Source organism: Rosa chinensis, chromosome 6 (genome assembly GCF_002994745.2).
Source record: "Rosa chinensis cultivar Old Blush chromosome 6, RchiOBHm-V2, whole genome shotgun sequence".
Classification (NCBI taxonomy): domain Eukaryota; kingdom Viridiplantae; phylum Streptophyta; class Magnoliopsida; order Rosales; family Rosaceae; genus Rosa; species Rosa chinensis.
In genome coordinates, this window is record NC_037093.1 from 9,234,516 (window position 1) to 9,257,243 (window position 22,728).

Here is a 22,728-nt window from a genome sequence, read left to right on the forward strand (position 1 = left end):
AAAATAGTCAAATTACCGCCTAACTTTTTTCATACATGCTGATTTACTTCTTAATACTTTAATTTTGATTATTTACACCATCACTTTTTTTATTGTTTTTTAATTTTGATTTACACTCTACCGTTAACTTTTACCTCCAGTGACGTTTTCTGACGAAGTCTCCAATTACTTTTTAATTATTCGGAGGTCACTTGACTTTTTACCATTAAATGAAGTAAGTGGGCATTTGTTGAGCCAAATTTGGGCATTTGGTCAAGAGCCTCTTTCAGTTCTATAGACACAGCAACCAACATATGTCATCTCTAGCCCTCTAAGACCCTTTTCATGCTACCTTGGTTGAAGTGGTTTAAGCCACAAATTTTCTGCCCAACCTTACCATGGAACTCATGAAGAAGTGATGAGTTTTGGCTCTTGGTTAGAATGAGAGGTGATTGTTTAAAACATCGTTTGTAGATAGCACTCCCTCTATTGGGTTGTGTCTTAATTTTGACCTATGATATTCATAAAATGTGATGCCGGATTTGTTGAAATTGAGATGACTAACGAACTTTTTTCAACAAAATATTCCTCGACACATGTGGAGTCTCTTACCAACGAATGTTTGGTTGGTAATTTAATTTATGGGAATCTTCCGCCTAAGGTCGGTTGTGAAACATTTAATTTCAAAGAATTCCTACGCTTGTAAAAACACATTTACCATATAAAACTACAATTCCAATCCTCAAAATCAGCTAATTATCTAAAGTTAGAAAAGATGTGTTGCGCATGAAGCAAAGGGAGAGAACAATTACTTTTCGCTGGCCTGAGATTTTTAATTTTTGGGGCAATAAGTAAAACTTAAATGGGAGACAAAAGTTTCAAGGAAATTTGGGGCTTCAAATGTGAATAGACCACATTTTGATCCTACTAACTAGGGACAATCATGAGAATCCTGAGAATGTTCAATCAAGTTGCATGCACAAAACGAAAGATATATAGGCACCGCTAAAATTCTTAGATAATGATTCCAGAAAACTTGAAACTTAATCCAATGCAGAACCAACAGCACCTCATAATTGCATTTAGCTACAACACCTACATCCATGATAAGGAATCCAAGTAAAAACTCTAACTATAGCTAGTTCCTTAGATATAAAACACTTAAATGCCTACTGCTGCAGCATTGTTTTTACTACATCATCAACCAAAACAGAACCCCCAGGATTCAAAATATTTGCTGCATCAACAGTCAGTGGCTCCAAGTTTGTTCTCCTACATAGGTTGGATCAAAGGAAATGCGGGGTAATCAGTCCAGCAACCTCAAGAAAGCCAACACGGTCCTTCCCTGCAAAAATCTTCTTCAGCTTGTCATCACAAACAATGATCTTCTTGTTTTCAGGGTCCTAAAAAGAATGATGCCGCAAAACCAAGTCAGTAAAATAAAAATTAAAGGTAGTTAACGCAGAAATGCAAAGTAATAATAATGAGGGAAAGGGAAAACAATAGCTACATAAATTATTAGAATACAATCACAATCTCTATATGAAACTCAACCACGACCAAGTATCCTACTTTAGGATCGTAGAAATATTCTCTGATAAAAGTAGGATGACAAATATTATTAGAATCCCAACCATAAGATGCATTTATTCTCCAAAATACCGTCTAGAGAGTCTTAAGAAAGGACTTAAGAATGAACAAACTTTGTAGACAAGGAGAGATGCAAGCAAAGCCAATAGCTCAAAATGAAAAGTGAAAAAAGCAGCAACTAAAGCAATTTATCACCCACATGGAGCTTGTTGAATGCATAAGCAAAGATCATGTGCTCAATCAATTTAAAATGCTTCATTTTTTGTGCCACACTTTGAACTTATCACAGGTGAGAGATAAGTTAGCAAGTGCTATAAGCAGTAACTCAACACTACCAACAAGAGAAGCTGTGAATTAAAGTGTTACAGTAAATGCAACATAATGTAGAAGTTCATCAAGCTTCCTATGCTCTCACCAAAATTTCATCCATTTGTATACAATGTCACAAACTACAACAGCTAAGGCCAAGGCTTCAGCTAATTGGCATTTTTCATTCCATAAATAACCACCAGCATCATTGCATCAAACACGAGTTTTTGAGAAATTGTTTGGCCACAAATAACAAAATGATACCAGCTCTTGGCCATAAAATCACAAATTTTCAACTAGACTTGGTGGATCTGCATTTTTTATCAAGTGACTGCCGGTAAAGACTACCAAACAACAACATTAGAAAGTCAAAACCTTAGAAAGTTTTGGATCTCTTTTTCCTACTCTTTGTTTTCTTTTGAAGCTTTGAACTTAGATAATCAAATGACCAACATGATAGATTAAACTTTAAACTAAAAACAAATATCAGTAAAATATTTTCATCTTTCATGTCCCTTATAGGAGTTCATGTAACCCATATACAATAGCATTACAAGAGATTCCCGTCTATTTGAAAACTGATCCTCATTCACAATAAATTTCCAAATTTTACAACCTAGTCCTACTTGGTGAACTGGAGCAGTAAAGTCTAAACCATCTTACTAGTAGTAAGGACGATAAGGTTTTTTGTAACTCTTAACTATACTATGCAAAAGTATAATGTAATTTGTAACTCTAAGTATGCAAAAGTATTAAGATTATTTGCACCACACTTATAAACAGCTTAGAAAAGCTAAAAACCCTTATGCTGCAAATTAGGTTTTGTACGCCACGAATGAAAATTAGGGCTTTGGAAAGTCCAACTATTCAACTACCAGTCTATAGCAGACATCACTGCATAGTTAGAGGACTAACTGAAAAGTTAAAAAATCAATACTAGTTAGATAAATAATCACTTTTCAAAACTATGCAGCTATAATCATAAACCACTTGATAACTGCATAATTAGATGTCAGTTTTCAAAACTCTAATCATGAACCTATGTGAAGATTTTGCTTTGAAAATAAAGAACCTATTATCCGTCCATAACACCATGCTTTGAAAATGTTCTGATTGAGCAAAAAGAAATGTTCAAAAGTACAGAGTGATACCATAGCAGGGTTAAATAAATCTACATAGATCTAAACACATACAGATTCAACAGTTACAGAGGTACCCAAAAGCAATAAAAACAATTTTGAAACCAAAATAAAGGAAAAGTATCTCTGTTAATTGGAGAATACACATTTTCACTCACATACAGACAGCCTTATTCCAGTCCAATCTAATGAGAATAATAACTACCGAGCAAACCCAACGAACAAAAACCCTGGGTAACAAACCCAGGTACTAACAAAGTATACCACTGTTCACTAAACCATGTAATGTAATCCATCTGAAAACAGCATAATCTCCAATCTTTAAACGCATTAGAAACGAACTCCCAAACATAGAACCAAAAAACCCGACTCTCATACACATCAAATAGCACACACTACAATATATACATAGAACAACCATCCAAACATTCCATGTTAAACCAGATAAGAACGCATCACAAGCAACACCGAAAACCCGCATTTCATCGTATGGGTTCACAACCTTATCCAAACATAAAGGCGCCAGATTCAAATGTCAAACCCTACTAAAACCTCATTACAAAAATTAAACAAAAACCACATTTCATCTATGCCATCACAACCTTATCCAAGCAAAATATAAAACATAGCCACACAGCAACCAATTTCAGCAACAAAAAAAAACAAAGCGTGACACTTCATACACACTGACACAACCTTATCCACAAATTTTTTTTTCAGACAAAACCCTAAATCACCAAAAGGGTATTCAAAAATTTGATAAAGATTGAAACTTTATAAAGAAACCAGGGTAGACCTGAAGATTGTTGCCCTTAATGTGGGCCCAAATCAGCTTCAGAGCTTGGGTGCGAGAAATCTCAGGGACGCCGACAAGGGCCTGCATCTCCGGCGACACCTTGCGCGGCTTCATGATGCCACGTGGCTCCCGTGGGGTGGTGGTGGCCTGCTTCGACACGGCGGCGAGGGGGGTTGGTGTGCGCGGCATGCGGAGGTTAGCAGGGAAGTTGGGGTAGGCGAACCTGAGAGCGGAGGAGGAGGAGGCGGCGGCGGCGAGAGAAGGCTTGGCCAGCGACGACGTCTCGCCGGAGAGGAAGGTGGTGGAGGTGATGAGGCCTGTTGACAACGCCATGTCGTTTTGTGTGTGGAAAAGGATAGGGAAGGAGGCGAGAGCGAGCGTGTTGGAAATTTGAGTGAGTGAGGATGATAGAGTACTCCGAGCCCGCCTTAATCCTCTGTTTTTTTTTTTGGGTAAAATTGTAAGTTTACAGTTTTGGCATTTTGGGGCGGGTATCTTATTTACACTTTTACGGTATGTTTATTTACATGAAATGAAAAAATTTATGAATCTAAATTCATTCTGAATATGAAGTAAATTTTTTTTTTGGTTGAAAAAGTATTTTATCAAATCAATTAACCATCAAAATCGTTGACATTCCTTATAAATTAATTTGGCTATAACTTTTTCTTTGCTTCTCTTGGTACATATTTTATCTTATACTTCGGATGCTGTTGCAGCACTACTTTCATTTCATCAATCAACACTCTCATAGTGGACAAATCTGGTTCATTTGTTTGTAGAGCTTGAACCAATAGAGAACAATCAGTCTGTAAGGCCACTGCCATATGCACCCCTTCCCTTAGAGCCACCACCATCGCATAAAAGGTGGATGTTAACAATGGGAATGGCCTCGTTGCACCAACCCGGAAAGTACCCTCAGAATTTCTAATCACGAAACCAGCACATCCCTTCCTCATTGCCGGCTGAAGGCACCATCACTATAACTTTCACGGTTTTACCCAACCCTCTTCTGGCCTACTCCACCCCACACGCCGTCTCCTAGGCTCCTTAGATTCCAAATTAGTTTTTTTTTTTAACTCCTCATACCAACCCATAGCTAGTAAGCAAAACTTATTTTAGTTCATTTCAATACCAAGGCAAAATGCTCAAGTTTATTCAATTTTCATTTCGAGTTCCATCTCACATATTTAGGGTAACAATTTTGAGGCCATTTTTCTTCAAACCAAACATAAAAAAACTATGTTTTCTCTTCTTATTATTTTTTTTTCCCCGACTTAAACCTCACCGGTGCGAGACTATGTTTTCTTTTCTTTTTTTCCTTTGGAGTGTTTGGAGTTGCTTCTAACATAAGGTGACGAATTTTGAGGCCATTCTTCTTCAGGGTTATCATGGTTTTTTAAGAGAACGTTTGGGGGTCCATGAGTTGTGTGGTATGCATGTATATACATTTTCTTTTCCAGAAAAACGATATATAGATGGAAGTAGAGTGTCCTCCTATCAATCCATGAAATTCTAAGTAAATGAGGATTCAAGAAAAGGAGAACAAATCAAGACCTTTCAACCATAAATAATGACTAACGAAAAAGAGAAAAAAAACCAAGGAAGATATAACCAATCATTCATATAATTTATGGAAAATAAAGAATAAAAATAGTGAATCCCACCAAACCATTTCAAAACCAAAAAAAGGCACCAAATTTTGTCGAAACATCAGCAACTCTGTTCTCTTCCCAAATGTGTATAAGAGGAGTAAAATGTCATCTCATAAATCATATACGAACAGTTATTCCGATAGATTTGAAGGTTCCAAGACACAAATGAAGGAGTACTGATATTTTCAAGCACTATAGCACTATAGCAGACCCAAAAATATGGCACTATAGCAGCACTGGTCTCACAAGACCAAAAATAAGTTCTTTATCGGAAAAATTAATAAACAAATCGAAGTCGATCAAGTGTTTTTTTTTTTTTTCTAAGCAGCAGCAAAAAAGAATCAACATGTAACATGAAGATGGAAACCACCAGAGTTTATAAAAAAGATAAATTTATCAAAATTAACATAATGACTAGTAAATTTAGATCTATATAAGTTCATCGAGGAGTTGTGAACCTAATGATCTATAGATATAAATAACAATAGAAACCTAACTTGCTCGTTCCAACGTACTCACCTCATTCCCCACCCTTATCAGCATCGGCATCATCACACATCCAACACCTGGTTGTAGTCACCGGATTGAAAATCGTACAGCGGTCACAAGACCAGTAACCTTGTGGATTTTGCTCAGAACATGCTGCACAGATAACGGCAGACCCTACATTGATATAGGTACATTGGTCACATGTCCAATCAGTCTCCTCATAAGCAGCCCCAGCTCCATATCGGCTCGTCTCCGGAAGCCCCTCCTCCAATGCAGTAACCAACCTTTTGAAATAAGTTCCGGTCACCTTTGTCAGGCCCACGAGTTTTGTTTTAAACTCTTTGAAAGTTTCAGAAGCTGCTGATGGTGATAAGACCAGAAACTGTTGCAGTTCGCTCTCAGCGCAATTGTGAAGCCTTTCCAGGCTGAACTCAGCATGGCCTTGCAAGCACTCGAATAGGTGCTTCTTAGCATAAGCATCCTGAGGCATGTAGTAGCCATATGCATAAGTCCATCGCAATACTTGCCTGCACTCAATAATCTGTTGCCAGGCCTCTATGATAAAATCGTAATCATGCTCTTTTGTGTTTACATGTATCTCTCCAAGTTGCTTAATGTGCTCGGTCTTCACCTTATCAAAATCCTCAATAGCTTTTCCCTTTGATCTTCCATTGTTTTCCCAGCGTTCATAGTGATGAATATATCTCTCTAAATACTTCTTTGCCCTCTTCCTTGCCGTCTCATTCATATACCTAGATGTCCCGGGATTATTATCAACTGACCCCGGCCTATAACTATTGCAATAGCAACCTCTGTAATTTTTATGTGGCCCGAGGCATAACCAGCAAAACTGGTACCCACAGGGAGCACTGCACGTCAAGTGATTACAGCCTTGGTTCTTCTCAATTGGTCTTTTGCACTGGGGGCAAGGCTTGGAATTAACCAGTATCCACTGCGCATTTTGAGAATCATCCTTATTCTTCAAAATCCACTTCCCCACAGTTTCGCAATCCACAGGACGATGATTCTCCTCAGTACAATTCCAGCAATAGCTATGCGAGCAAAGACATGAAACATCATATGACACCATTCCACCCAAAGTATCAAACTGAATTGCGCAGTTACAATCCGGGGCAGGACACCACTTGATCTTCCTCTGATCTTCGACGTAAGATCTTAACAGATAGGTCTTGTACTTGCCATGCTCAGCTTCTCGGTTTGAGTTCAACAATACCTTTTGGATCAAATCAGGACCAACTGCTGCACTACATGATGATTCAGGACACCTTAGCCTCAAACACGCCGGACCACCGTCACATATTGTTGTGCTAATATAACCTGCCCAGCAATCTCTACAAAAAGGATGGCCACAAGAGGCAGACAAAATACAACGATCATAGTTGTACTCTTCAAAACAAATTCCGCAAGGAATTCTTAGATTTGCCCTAGCATTATGTTCAACTATAGGTTTCTTCAACAAACCTACCTTTTCTCTAACTTTATCTTCATTGGCAAACCATTCATCCTTTAGTTCATCAACCCTCCAATGGAAGTGAGGGAGCAGTAAGCATGCATCGAATTTGGATATGGAGAGAACAGTAGAGACTTCTGCAATATAATTATCCTGAAGTTTTGCAATTTCTTCTTCTTCCAAAACAATATAATTTTCCTGTGGAGACCTACTCTGACCAAAGTCATCGACTTTATCATCTACTAGAAGATCGTCATCGTAGTTCATTGCTTCTTCATCGCCACTCTCTGCGGATTCATAACCGTCATCACTCTCATGGTGCATATCGTCCATAGCCTTAGCTAGCTCCTTGATTAGCGTTCGGACAACGTACAGAAGGAAACACAGAAGCCCTCAGCTTATAGATGATGACATATCTAACTCTAATAATCAATGCATTCGATCATATTCTTATCCAAAGAAGAATATGAAACTCCAAGAGGCAAGAGCCCTAGTCTAACATGGACACTGTATTGCATAACTTAATGTAGTTTATTGGAACTAAACCTCCAATAGTAAACGTTTCCTTGACTGCAAATGTATTATGTACTGTAAAATTTATGTAGAAATTCGTGCGTCAATAGTTACAACGTAAGAGAAGGCGAGACAAGCTAGTGTACTGGTGGGTATGAGATACCCTCATTTACAACTATTTGAATAAAAATTTACAAGTATTTGAACCAAAATTACAACATTGAGAACAAAAGTTATCATATTCATTTACCCTATTTATATATAGTTAAACAAAAATTACAACATTGACAACGAATTTGGTCAAAAGCTTGTAAAAATGTCGTAAGAGGTGTAATTACCATTATTAGAACTAAGATTACAACATTGACAACGAATTTGTTCAAAAACTTGTAAAATGTTGTAAGAGGTGTAATTACCATTATTAGAACCAAGATTACATAAAGTATGACTCAAATTACAACTTTGACAACAAAATTTGTTCTCACTTTTGTAAATGTGGGTATGAGATACCCACCACTACACTACAATTTCCCAGAGAAGACAATCTAATCACGATGTATGTCTTGGGCTTTTTTCCCAAACACTTTATAATAACCACACAAAGATAGCAGTAAAAACGGCTTCTTTGATTTACACTACTAGAAATATGGCCAAAGGGCACCGATAGATGGCCACTGATAAGCAAACGGTTCTTCTAACTTTTGTGATCCGCATAGCATATGTTGGTGGCAAAAATTGGATTTGTCACTGATGATCAGTGGTTAATATGTTTATTAATAAACTAAATAATAAAATAATAATATAGCTGATCACTTTCTATCCCCCCTTATTTAGTACTATTATTTTTTTGGCCATAGAGAATTAAATATACCAATTGCAACAAATTCTCAAACACTCTCACTCTCTCTCTCTCTCTCTCTCTCACTCTCTCTTTCTCTTTCTCAGGGAGACTCTCTCAGCAGATAAACAAACAATGAAAAAAGTCAAACTCTCTTGCTCTCTCTTTCTTCTTCATTGCCATTTCTCTAACTCCGGTGACTTGCAACACGACCGATACTAATGAATCTAGGATGAGCCGATCTACAAAACCCACATGGCCATAGGACGGTGTGGAACGAAAAAATTCGCACATCCAATTACAACGAGGCCCGTCCATATCAGGAAAATATGAGTGCTTTATTTAAATAAAATTAAAAGCCTCTCATGAAAACAAGGATGGACAAAGTTGATAGCTTTTAAAACTCTAAGCAAAAGGAAAAAGCACAAGAGTCATTAAGCTGGTCTATTGGATTTTTACAAGACGTCAGACTTCTTGTTTTGTCAAAATATAGATTACAAAGCAACTACAAAATAAGAGTAGTAGTCTTCACGGAATACAAGTTCCCCAAGTAGTTCACTCCAAGTTGAACTCTAAAACTCTATGTTTTATACAAACCAAACTCATGATCGTGGCGAGGGGACTCCCGAGAGCGTCTCTCTCTAAAAACTAGAGAGAGAAAACAGATCTGAGAAAAACCCATCTCCCTCCCCCTTCTTTCTTGCCCTGATCTTGATCCCTCCGGATCTAGATTGTTGGCTTGACAGTTGGGGGCGGCCTCTAGTGTTCTGGCTTCTCTTTTTCTCAGTTCCTCTTTCTTTCATCATTTTCTCTTGCTTCTCTCTCTCCCCTGTGGTGAACTACACCCATTTTGTGGTGATTTTCAGGTTTATGTCCAGCTCTTGAGGACTTTGTTCCTCCTTTTTCTGGCTTATGTCCAGCACTAGAGGACTTTGTTCCTCCCTTCTTTGCCTATCAACCCAAAAAATTTTCAGATCCAAAAACCTCCATGATTCCCCTCACCCATCACCTCACACCAACTCCCCTGCTGCTACCAATGACCTTCTCCATGAAGGATTTCGTGGCTACTGCTCCAAAGTGATAATCACTTACCGATTGGATTATGGGTGCTCACGCATGGGTGTTCCACCCCCCATTATCCGCTGGTTTTCTTCTCGGTGGCTTTCTCCCCCTCCCGGTTTGAGTCTCTCTGGTGGAGATGTGCGAGTCAGTGTGTGGTATTGGTTCATTTCTCTCATCCCCCTTTATGTTGGTTTTGACTGGATTTGCTTTTTGGGTATGTTCTGGCAACGGCTATTCGGTACTCATCACTTCGATTCAGCACTTCTCGCATCCTCTTGGCTTCTTGTGGCGACTGCAATGGCTGCTGTGCAGAAGCGTTTAGGCGGCGGCGGCTGTGTTTGTGTTTGGAGTTGATGTATTTTAATTTTTTAGGGTTACACTCTGTTGCCTGTCCATGTGGATTATGGTTGAGTTTGTAATTTTCCTTATTTGGTTTATTTGTACTTGGGCTTTGTTTTGGGCTCATTCCATTGAGCTTACTCAATGGTATTTATTAATGAAGTTTCATTAATTTCCAAAAAAAAAAAAAAAAAAACTCATGATCGTGGCAATATAAAAAGCACTGCATAAAGAAAAAAAACGAAGGAAAGCAAAGGGGACAAATGAAGCTACAACGTGCTCCATAGGAATCAAAGGTGGAGGATCCGTCTGCATCTCTTTATGGTTTTACCACTTTCAAAGCTCCAGTGGCGGTACCTTTAGGTGCCAATACTGTTTCAGAGCTTCATTCGGCGTGCCTTAGGGTGCCGAAACTGCTTTCAAAGCTCCGGTGGCGGTGCCTTATGGTGCCAATACTGTTTCAGAACTTTGATACGGCGTGCCTTAGGGTGCCGATATTATCCTCAAGTTTTGGCTGTTTAATACACCGAACTGTCAGAGGGCCCTTTATAATCACAGGAACTCTGTCAATTCCACTTAAACACCACATATAATTCCTCCCTGCTTCTTTTCAAAACTCCATAGCCAAAAAGAGCCAGTCCCAACCTCCATTTCAGAGCACCTATTCTAAACACACCAGTGGGTAAACAAAAAGAAAGCATCACCCTGAAATTGAAACTCTGGGATCTCAACTGCAGCTGCTATCCTCGCCTTATACCTGCACAAAGGGTTTATCAAATTTAAAATCCTTAAAGTTGCAGCAATAGGAGTTGACAAAGCACAACGAAATCATTTTTGGTGTAAAGGAACTAAAAGAAAAGGACAGAAGACTCACCGTCGAAGTCAAAAGTCTGGAACTCTAGAATTTTTGACACCACAGCTCCTGTACTTGTTTTGTACCTGCGTAAAGATAATAATATCAAGGTTTCATCAAATTAACGAAACCCTTGAACTTGCAGCAGTTGAAGTTACCAAAGTACAAAGAAAAAGATACAAAAGAAGAGGAAGCAAGAATGATGTTCTGGTGGCATTTGCAGAGGAGAAGGTTCCATCAAATTGCACAAGTACAAACTAAATGACAAAAGTCTCTGGCGGTGGCTTTAACCCAAGTCTTGGTCAATGTCAACAAAGCAATTCCAGACACTCACAAATGCACAAAGCAATAGAAAAAAAAAAATGAAAGTTCTGGCAATGTTGCAGGGCATGTGGGAAGGTTTAATTAAGCTGAGCACAAAATAGAAGGCTTAGTTAACAATTGCACAAGTTACAAGCTTGATGAGGTGTTGCCATAGGAACAAATGAAGAAAAGTCTGGCATTGATTTTTATAATCAAGCCTAAAGAAAGTCTGGCAGTGGAATGACCAAAAAAAAAACAACTTGAAGCTTTGAATGGAGACAAATTGGTACACTGTTCGTCAAAAATGTGTTGAAAGTGCACTATGATCCAAGGCATATTTCTAAGCCAAATTAAATTTATTTAAAGAGGTTGCAACGTGTTCTGAACCAATATTGTTACAAGAAATATTGAAGAGGTGCCGGCATGAGAAAGTAAAAAAAAAATATCTTGGTTTGTGACCTCACAACCAAGTATGAATGTTTAATTAATCATGTCTTCCCTCTGTGCAAAGTGTGCTGTGTGCAATAACACCGCAAGGAAGAAAAGACAAAAGAAGCAAACTTAATTAAAGCAAGTTTTGTTTCTTTGCAAATAGAAGAACAAGCTTCCAAAGACCAGTTCGAAAGCACCAAATTGAAAACCATACTGGAGTTCCGAGGCAACGATTAACAGGCCATGATAGGAGGGGCAAGTGCTTTTCTATCTAATTTACCTACAGTCAAAATTGGAGCTAAGAGTTTCGAATCGAATTTCAAAGCAAAAGACATGTTCTTCTTCAAATTAAAGCCTGCAATAAAGCTAACATGCATGAAGCTACAAAGAAGGATAATTGATTTTGCTGCTGAAGATTGATACCAAAGCACTTGTTCGATAAAACGTGGCAGCCAAATCGAATACCCAACGTGAATGAAACAAGCTCCTCAGCAGTGGGTACTTCGTCAAAATGACTGTAAAGTATAATAAAAGTGTTGTCGGCACTTGGTTTCCTGAACTACAGAGTTAGAAGGAAGAACAAAATGGAGAAGCTACTAACCCAATTTTCCATAAAGAGGAGCAATCAAGATAGTTGCCAGCTTCATAGGCTGAGAAATTCTGTTTCGTCGAAGACCCAGGCGCGTTTCGATCTCCCAGTCAAATTTCATCTCCAAATCCAAAGTCTTTCATCGATTGGCAGGGGCGGAGCATTCTGCCAATGCTTGGGTTCGGCCAGGAGAAGGAAGAAAGAGAGATTAAAAATGGAAAAGAAAACAATGAGTTGTAAACCTTTAGCAGCTCGGTCAATACGGGTGCCCATATCAAATTTGGGGCCCAACATGACTCACAAGCAAAGTCCATCTTAAATTAGGGCCCATTTGAAGAATTTGGCAAAGCATGGTGCTGCGGGTGTCCTTTTCGAAATGCCCGAGCTTTGGTTTCGTTAAAAATACCTCGGAACCTAAAAAATATCCTTTTGGTACAAAACCAAGAAAGCTCAAAGCCACAAATTTATGAACTACAATGGTTTGATCCCTTCACAGGGTATGTAGGCAATCTAGCGACCCACTAGATGCAACCACAAATTCAAATTGAATCTCTGACTCCACCAGTCAAATTCAGTCAATCCGAATCTCTGACTCCACTAGTCAAATTCGTCCAAACACCAGAAAAATAAAATCATTCCCAAATTACCCAAAAGCAAATTCAAGGGCATTAAACCCTCACAAATATCTCAAACACAAAATCCAAAAATAAATGGGTCATCTACCCATTTAAGTCCCAAATGCCTGGAACTACATGTGGTTTGATCCCGCAAGGGTATGTAGGCAAGGGCGGAGGGAGGCAGGGGCCTACTGGGTCCCGTGCCCCAGTTTTGATTGTTAGCATAGATATATATTATATTAAGTGGATAAGTAAACGAATTGTTGCCTAGCACAGTTGTTACCAAGCAGGACTCCCCACCAAGGTGTCATAGGTTCGATCCCTACATGATGCTCTTTACTAATTTTTTTTACTTACAGATTTTCATTAAAAATCTAATATCCATCAAAAAAATTTCACATTATACTTATTGATTTCTATTTCCTTTGTCAAGTCCAATGCAAATCATTAAAAAAAAAAAATTATATTACCACCAATAACAATTCTCAGCCAATTATTTTGTCAATTATAAACATTTTTTTTTAAAGATACGTCAAAATACTTGAAAATAAAATTTATATCCTGTTATAGAGACATCTTCGCGTATAAATACCTTATTGGAGTAATTTTTAAAGCTTTTTTATATAGACATAGAAATTTGATATTACGTTCTTATTGGTACTCTATGAATTATTTTTTCTTTTCGTGCCCCAGTAAACTTAAATTTCTGGCTCCGCCACTGTATGTAGGCAATCTGGAATCAAATAATCTAGATGCAACCGCATCCTAAACACTTTTCCTATTCCAAAATCCAAGCCTTCCAATGGGTCGTTCACCTATTGGAACTCTTGAACTACGAGTGGCTTGATCCCTTCCCGGGTACGTAGGCAACCCATTCCAAAATTCGGGTGCAGCCGCAAAAACAAACAAACACACATTGGTTTCTTTATAAATGGAATCAAATGGTGTTCTCTTGTAACAAGAGATTGTAATTAAGAGACACATTCTGTCTTGAATGGGTCGAACCCGAAATAATAAAAACTCTATTCTGTTAATGAATACGAGTGAAATTACGTTGGGTGACATTTTTACATTTTGTGCAATTTTTAGCCCAACAGACGGGAAATTAGCCAACGCGCCATCACCAATGGTTTGCTGACTTCAACAGCTGTCGATCGTGTTCTGCAAAAGGTTCCACCTTTCTTTACTCTGAATCTTGTTGTAGGTAAAATATGTTTTGGATTTTAGTAGGGGTCATCATTTGGCCCTTCGGCCCTAAGCCCGCCCGAAGCCCTACCCGGCCCTTGCATTAGAGCGGGTCGGCCCGACCCTTTCTGAAATAGGGTAGGGTAAGGGCCATGCAAATGAAACCCGGCCCGGCCCTTTGGCCCTACCCGTTTGAGCCCGTTAGGGCCAAGCCCGGCCCTCTAGGCCCGCCCGTTTGAGCCCTAATAATTTTCTATTTTAAAAATAAATTTATCTTTTTTCTATAACATACAACTTATCTCTTTTTTTGTAATTGATTTCCTAAGCTTTATTTTCTTTAATTCTTGTTTCCTTTGTTAAATAAAAATTAATTTAGAGATTTAGAGAGATAGTTAATTAAATATAACCACATTAACTAATATTTATAAATGTTATAACTTATAAGTGAATTTCAATATATATATATATATATATATATATGATCAACAAAAAACAATGAGTCTTATATTGCCTATATGACCATGAAGCCACATTTTGAGGAAAAAAGAATAATGTATTTCTTTTTGTTAAACAAATTAAAGCCCTTTTAGGCCCATTTCGGCCTTATTTGACCCTATTTGGAAGGCCGGCCCGACCCGGCCCTTTCGGCCCTAGTGACTTGGGCTTTTCGGGCGGGTAAGGGTTAGCATATTTAAGCCTCGGCCCTACCCTACCCGGCCCTAAATTTTGTTGACTTTGACTAGGCCCGGCCCGGCCCTACCCTAAGCCCTAAAATTTAGGGTAGGGCCGGCCCTAGCCCGGCCCATGATGACCCCTAGATTTTAGGGTTGTTTCTTTCTGGCTGTTGGAAACTTGGATTTCAGTACGGGATCATGGCTGTTGGGTTTTATGGGTGTTTTACGGTCTTTCATGTTCATTTGGGTGAATCTGAAAATGTTCTCTTGATAAAAAATAAAATCCCAGAAATAATAATTTTCATGTAGAACAAGGTGCAATTAAGTTTTTTTTTTTCCCTTGCTAGAAGCATGTGCTTTGAATCCAACACTTACTTTAGTCTCTGTTTTGCTGCAGTAGGATTTCTGAATTAATAATGGGTTATAGAGTTTTATGTATTGGAATATGGATGAGCATAATTGTAGAATCTTATTTTAGTTGACCTATGCAAAGCCTTGTTCTAAGCCAATTTAATTTGTAATAAAATTGCAATGAATTCAGATTTGATGTTTCTCATGGTAAATGTGACGACCTGAATTTTAAATTTATAATTTTTAAAGTCGAAAGTTATTATTAAGAAATTTTTATTTGATTTTGCTAAATTCAAAGCTCTTGAAAAATATTTGAATTTTTTTAAAATTGGTCAAATTTTATTTTTGAGCTTAGAACTGGAAAGTAGAGGTCGCCACGAGTTCGCAGCATTTTTCGGTAAATTTTTCGAGTTCCCGAGCTATTTTTAAGGAAATTTTGAAGTTTTGTTGGAAATTAAATTATCTGGCGACGTGGCGTGTCCTTATTGGTTGATAGGCTTAACTTGGAGACCAAGTAGCAGCTGCCAAACGTGTCTTGCATGTGCAAGATCAGTTTGACACATGTCAAGTGGTGGCACTATGTTTGTTATATGCTTGACAAATGGCATAAGCATGATGATGGATGGTTTTGGTTTGGACAAGTGGCCTATTTCTATTGGTGTTCTTTCCCTATAAATAGAACCCAACCAGATCATTATTTCCCCACAATTTTCGGAGCTTTCTCTCTCCTACATTTCTCTCTTCCATTTTCTCTCTCTAGGATTTGTTTTTGGCATAACTTTTGATCCGTAAGTCCGATTTAGGATCCGTTTTCGCCTACGGATTCGTCTTGACGAGCTCTTTCTATTGGTGGAAAGAAAATTCAGATTTGGTGAAACTATTTTTTGACGACCTAGGAGGCTTGATTTTATTTTGTATCATCCACGATTGTCGAAAATAAGGTAGGGGGATCTCGGGGAAACTTTTTATGATTGGATGTTGATTTTATGTGCTTCGTGTATATGTTATTCTTATTAATATTATTTTTAAATGATTTATTTGATAATATTTGAATTACATGTACTAAATGTACGTTGATCGATGTAAGTGCATGTTTTCATGGAGGTTGTTGTTTATCAAGTGTAAAGGAGTTGGGGGAAAATTATGGTTATTTGGTGATTGTGGGAATTATCTTTTGTGTAGTTGAGTTTGAACATTGTAGGGATCAAGCTCAGGCGAGCCCGTGTGCACAATTAGGTTTAGAATATCGGCGGTATAATTGTCGATATATTTGGGTGATTTGGGCTTGGAGATCAATGTTTCAGACAAGATGACTAGCAAAAGGGGTTTTGGGGGATTTGATTGAGTCAGGGGATTAATTTATATGTTTGGATATTCAAGTCACAGTTGCAAAACTGTAAAGTACACGGTATGGGACGTGTAGGCTTGCGTATTCTGATATATGAATTAACGGGTATATAAATGGAGTTGGATTGCATCATTGTTTGATATGCATGTTATAATTGAAATATATGATGGTATTATCTTTGGTCAATTATCCATGAGGAAGTTTTATGTCCCTACTGAGCCGCTGGTTGAGCTCACCCCTTAACAGATTTTGCAGGTATGGAATCAAGATACTAGAGCAAGAAGTTCCGATATGTATATAATGTCAAATGGGTTGTGAAATTTGTGTTTTCTTTATGTTTGTTTGGAATAAAGAATGAGTACTAGTGTACTATGTGATAAAGACAATGTAATATATGTTTCCGCTGGAATTTTGAGATCTTGTTATTTAGTTGTTAGTCCACGATTTATTTATTTATTGTCACATTTTGATTATAGAAATTTTAGTTCTATAATTAAGATGTGATTCACACCTTAACTCGAGATTATAAGAATAGCTCGAGTCAGGGCGTGACAAGATGGTATCAGAGCACTAGGTTTTGAATCCTATAGCCATATAAGTTAAGATTTTTGTTTTTGTTTTAGAGACTACGTTATGATTTTAAGTTTGATGATACCGTGAAACTTGTTTGATATTGTTGTTGATATTTTGACCTTGTTACATTTGTATTTGTTTGATTCATATCTAGTTGGCAATTATTTGTTTTGTTATAAGCGATATAGGAAATAAATTCTTGGTCCATAACAAATTTAGTTGTTTTCTTTGCTAAGATGGCTGAGCAACAAAGTAATGATATGAATGGCAATGCTGGAGTTATTTTAGCTATTCAAGACATGGCCTCTGCAATTAGACAAAATAATTCGGGGGATCATCATGATAGTAATGCTGAGGAAAGGGTGATGAGGATTCAAGGAGCATTTCGTAAGGCCAAACCTCCTATATTTAAAGGTACATTAGATCCGATGGTGGCAGAAGAGTGGTTGCTTCAGATGAAGAGAAGTATGAATAACCAGAGGATTCCAGATGATCTGAAAGTAACTATTGCTTGTACTTACCTGGAAGGACAAGCTTATCATTGGTGGGAATCAGTTATGACTACTTCAGATACCGAGATATTGGCTTGGGCTGCATTTGAAGAAATATTTCTAGAAAAATATTTCCCAGACACAGTAAAGCAAGCAAAGGCTAAAGAGTTTATGTTTCTTTCTAAAGGGGAAATGACAGTAGCTGAGTATCAAGGTAAATTTGAGGAATTAATGCGATTTTCTCCGGGGATTATACCAAACGAGGCTGCTAAAGCAAAGAAATTTGAGGATGGACTTAATCCCGAGATTAGAGAGAAAGTATCTATTTTGAAGCTCCAAAAGTATTCTGAAGTGGTTGATCGAGCACTTATAGCTGAACAAAGTATCATAGGGAGTAAGTCAACTTGGAAGCCTATGAACTTGCATGAAGGTTATAGTGATAAGCATCTGAAAGTTAATTCACATGAATATCATGGGCAGCAGCAAGCTAGGTCATTTGGGGTAAGTCATGACCCACCACTATGTTATTACTGCAAAGAGGTTGGACACATTAAGAGGTATTGCTTGCCCAAAATTTCATCCATACCAAACATTGCAAGTACCAAAACCACAGTATCGTATTCCTATACAACCTCAACAAAATTGGCCAAGACAAACTGCTAGTCAACAACCACAACAGCAAGGAGGACCATTTATACAAGCTAAGCATAATGGAAGGACACCTGCAAGACAATTGGGACAACCTTCACAAGGACAAGTGTACGGTTTTGGTCAAGTGAGTGGACAGACTAAATCCTAAAGGAATAGAAGGTACAAGCTTTTGGTTATAATTTAAGCACTTCAAAATTCTACTATTGGTTAGCTCTAGCAGGTTAAGGAGGTATTATGAAATAATGGTTACAGCATGATTAAATTTCGAGGACGAAATTTTTTTAGGAGGGTTGATTGTGACGACCTGAATTTTAAATTTATAATTTTTAAAGTCGAAAGTTATTATTAAGAAATTTTTATTTGATTTTGCTAAATTCAAAGCTCTTGAAAAATATTTGAATTTTTTTAAAATTGGTCAAATTTTATTTTTGAGCTTAGAACTGGAAAGTAGAGGTCGCCACGAGTTCGCAGCATTTTTCGGTAAATTTTTCGAGTTCCCGAGCTATTTTTAAGGAAATTTTGAAGTTTTGTTGGAAATTAAATTATCTGGCGACGTGGCGTGTCCTTATTGGTTGATAGGCTTAACTTGGAGACCAAGTAGCAGCTGCCAAACGTGTCTTGCATGTGCAAGATCAGTTTGACACATGTCAAGTGGTGGCACTATGTTTGTTATATGCTTGACAAATGGCATAAGCATGATGATGGATGGTTTTGGTTTGGACAAGTGGCCTATTTCTATTGGTGTTCTTTCCCTATAAATAGAACCCAACCAGATCATTATTTCCCCACAATTTTCGGAGCTTTCTCTCTCCTACATTTCTCTCTTCCATTTTCTCTCTCTAGGATTTGTTTTTGGCATAACTTTTGATCCGTAAGTCCGATTTAGGATCCGTTTTCGCCTACGGATTCGTCTTGACGAGCTCTTTCTATTGGTGGAAAGAAAATTCAGATTTGGTGAAACTATTTTTTGACGACCTAGGAGGCTTGATTTTATTTTGTATCATCCACGATTGTCGAAAATAAGGTAGGGGGATCTCGGGGAAACTTTTTATGATTGGATGTTGATTTTATGTGCTTCGTGTATATGTTATTCTTATTAATATTATTTTTAAATGATTTATTTGATAATATTTGAATTACATGTACTAAATGTACGTTGATCGATGTAAGTGCATGTTTTCATGGAGGTTGTTGTTTATCAAGTGTAAAGGAGTTGGGGGAAAATTATGGTTATTTGGTGATTGTGGGAATTATCTTTTGTGTAGTTGAGTTTGAACATTGTAGGGATCAAGCTCAGGCGAGCCCGTGTGCACAATTAGGTTTAGAATATCGGCGGTATAATTGTCGATATATTTGGGTGATTTGGGCTTGGAGATCAATGTTTCAGACAAGATGACTAGCAAAAGGGGTTTTGGGGGATTTGATTGAGTCAGGGGATTAATTTATATGTTTGGATATTCAAGTCACAGTTGCAAAACTGTAAAGTACACGGTATGGGACGTGTAGGCTTGCGTATTCTGATATATGAATTAACGGGTATATAAATGGAGTTGGATTGCATCATTGTTTGATATGCATGTTATAATTGAAATATATGATGGTATTATCTTTGGTCAATTATCCATGAGGAAGTTTTATGTCCCTACTGAGCCGCTGGTTGAGCTCACCCCTTAACAGATTTTGCAGGTATGGAATCAAGATACTAGAGCAAGAAGTTCCGATATGTATATAATGTCAAATGGGTTGTGAAATTTGTGTTTTCTTTATGTTTGTTTGGAATAAAGAATGAGTACTAGTGTACTATGTGATAAAGACAATGTAATATATGTTTCCGCTGGAATTTTGAGATCTTGTTATTTAGTTGTTAGTCCACGATTTATTTATTTATTGTCACATTTTGATTATAGAAATTTTAGTTCTATAATTAAGATGTGATTCACACCTTAACTCGAGATTATAAGAATAGCTCGAGTCAGGGCGTGACAGTAAAGTTTTTGAATTTAATAGCTTAGTGTTTAGTTGTTGAGCTATTTCAAATGCTAGTCGAACTTGAGCTATTTCAAATGCTCAAGTGTTCAGTCATTGTTGAGAAGGTGGAGTCTAGGTCATGCTCCCAGTGGAGGGTTGCCCCTGTTCCCAATGAGTTTGATTAATTGGCTCATAACAAGGTCTATCCATATGTACTATCAACACATATGCTATTTTTAAGAAATAATTTGTTAAGTAACCAGTTTAATGAATAAATCCTTGTCTTTAAGATTCTAGCTGTACATCTTTGAAGCTGCAGGTGTATGGTGATTTAGGAAGATTGTGGTGATGCAGCTGTGGAGACTTTGAATCAGTTCCTTGGTTGGTGCAAGCTCTCATTATTTTTCGTAAGGTGTGTTGGCTGTTATAAAATACAGAATTTCTTTGTGCTTGGGTTCTGTGGTGTACATAGATCCCATAAGTGACGAAACAATCTTGTATTTAAGTTTTTCTTGTAACATGAATACATTTTGTGTGGTACTATCCCTAAACCCATTCTTGTTATTAGGTACGTAATAAGTTGTCTCCATGCCATTTGATGGATGTTGACTATTTCTTTGTTTGCTTATGCCTAACAATCACCATTGTAGATTGTAATCGTAAATATACCTAGTGAATGAAGTAAAATTTTCATATGTTTTCAGCTGCATTTAAAACTTATCTGAGAAGTTGAAAAAACACAGAATCAAGCAAGAGGTCTTGTGCGATAAAAAGAGCGTTTGGCTGTTATGAAGACAAGTTCATTCCAATTCCTATTCCTCTCATTGATCTTTATACTCTCTAATATGCATCTCTCTTTCTCTGTCAGCTAATCAAGTTATCTGTCCTTTTTTTATAAAATGTTCTACGAATTAACCTACTCAAGATATTGAGGCAACAATATCATGCAAAAAAAAAAAATCTTGATCGACTAGATACATTGAAATAAACATCAAATTTGTGACTAGATATATTTACTTCCGGTAGGTTTAGGCTTGTAAGTTGCTTTAGGTTTCTATTTCTGGACTAGGTGGTGCAGTAAGTTGAATTTACATATCTGTATAACTTTAGATTTTTGCAAAACAGTGATGATGTATAATTGTATATGAATACATTTGTAGACATCATTTATATATTCAACTATTTTATGTTATTTATTCTTTACTATATTCTTGTGCTTACTGTTGTTTTTGATTTTCAGGTATTCCTACAAGTAAATCTGGGTTACCATCATCAATTGTATCCTAATTTCTTTTGCTTCTGTGAGCATCACCACTTGTGCTCTATATATTCTGGTTCATTCTAAGCTCACTTCTGTCCTTCGAATTGATACCCATAAATTCTTCTTGCTCCATTATGCTCTGTGTTTAGCTAGACAGTGCTTGGTATCATGTTTCTATGTGAATTTTTGCCTATAATTAATAACTCGGGACTCCCACTAGTTAAAATTCACAAACTAATTATATGGCTTCTCATTGATAATACTGTGATACTTCACATCAACTTATATTTGTTTCTTTATTTCTTTTGATGCCAAAATGAGCCATAATAGCACAATTATGAAACCCAAGCTCTTCATGTCCATGTTATATATGCAGCACATCAACTAAATACATTGCAAATGTAACTGTGTCAATATATGCTTCAGATAATTGAGTGATTGATGCGTAGAAGTCAATCACTTATTTGGTGTTGTTTTGATCTTCTACTTGATTGTTCTATTTGTAGGTTTTTCTCAGATGCAGTTAGATGGAGTATTGATACCTTTGGCCTGGGATCAAAAATGGTAACTTTACTGATCATGGTGTTCTATTTTCATTTGGTTGGTTAATGATTAACAATAAGAATTTGACTAGGATACATCAACCCTATGTATTCATTGCACTTACTCTTTGGCAGGTACTAGAAATCATAACGGCAAACATTGTGATACTGATCAAACCTTGGTGGGAGGGGCCGTAAATTATGTATAGACATGGTGTTCTATTTTTTTAAGTTTGTAAATATGATAAAGCAGGCTATGTAATTTCTCACTGATGCAATAGAAATATTTACTATCAATTTTTATGAGGTTAAATAATTTATTTATTGGTGTAATACTGGTAGTTGAATGATAAAAGAGGATAAAATTTTGGGGTGAGATAATTGGCATTTTCATTTTTCAATTTTTTTTTTCTCTTGCTTGGGTTCATTTCACACCGAATGATTGGTGGCAATGACCAATCATCAGTAATCAGGTTGGTCAGAGTAGGTAGTGCGGGACCCAGTACTGCTAAAGTAGAAAGAGGACACCATTCCTAGAATGGGTGTCCTAAGTCTCAATGGAAACGGCAGCAAAGGGGACTGACATTGAATTGGTGGCTGCATGGTAGCTAATCAATTAATTGGTGCCCTTTACAAACAATGGACACCCTTAATGGAGGGTGGCCTATAGACAAAATTCTAGTAGTGTTAGAAGATCGTATACCAATCTA

General features: G+C 37.3%; 3 protein-coding genes and 2 long non-coding RNA genes across 6 annotated transcripts; 2 read left to right on the top strand and 3 right to left on the bottom strand.

Moving 5' to 3' along the window:
- Positions 1 to 971: 971 nt before the first annotated feature.
- Positions 972 to 4,224, bottom strand: LOC112168714. Its single transcript, XM_024305619.2, has 2 exons — positions 3,814 to 4,224; positions 972 to 1,382 (listed from the first exon to the last, which is right to left on the bottom strand). Exons 1-2 carry the CDS (start codon positions 4,144 to 4,146, stop codon positions 1,266 to 1,268), a joined length of 450 nt encoding a protein of 149 aa, XP_024161387.1. The 5' UTR covers positions 4,147 to 4,224; the 3' UTR covers positions 972 to 1,265.
- Positions 4,225 to 5,988: 1,764 nt separating this feature from the next.
- Positions 5,989 to 7,761, bottom strand: LOC112170778 (probable E3 ubiquitin-protein ligase ARI10). The gene has a single exon (XM_024308080.1). It carries the CDS (start codon positions 7,759 to 7,761, stop codon positions 5,989 to 5,991), a length of 1,773 nt encoding a protein of 590 aa, XP_024163848.1.
- Positions 7,762 to 10,462: 2,701 nt separating this feature from the next.
- Positions 10,463 to 11,425, bottom strand: LOC121050210. The gene is made up of 3 exons (XR_005802366.1): positions 11,055 to 11,425; positions 10,885 to 10,937; positions 10,463 to 10,694 (listed from the first exon to the last, which is right to left on the bottom strand). It is a non-coding gene; the product is annotated as an uncharacterized LOC121050210 (long non-coding RNA).
- Positions 11,426 to 15,014: 3,589 nt separating this feature from the next.
- Positions 15,015 to 22,411, top strand: LOC112173201. Its single transcript, XR_005802038.1, has 5 exons — positions 15,015 to 15,397; positions 20,239 to 20,627; positions 21,456 to 21,516; positions 21,983 to 22,040; positions 22,154 to 22,411. It is a non-coding gene; the product is annotated as an uncharacterized LOC112173201 (long non-coding RNA).
- On the top strand, positions 15,519 to 20,087 carry LOC121048850. Of its 2 annotated transcripts, XR_005802037.1 has the most exons (3): positions 15,519 to 16,125; positions 17,342 to 19,271; positions 19,925 to 20,087. XR_005802037.1 is itself a non-coding variant. In XM_040509182.1 (2 exons), the coding sequence occupies exon 2, from the start codon at positions 17,342 to 17,344 to the stop codon at positions 18,257 to 18,259; it is 918 nt and encodes a 305-aa protein (XP_040365116.1). In that variant the 5' UTR covers positions 15,519 to 16,125; the 3' UTR covers positions 18,260 to 20,087. The 2 variants fall into 2 exon arrangements, 1 of the variants encoding a protein (XP_040365116.1); XM_040509182.1 differs by having other exon boundaries at positions 17,342 to 20,087.
- Positions 22,412 to 22,728: the final 317 nt, after the last annotated feature.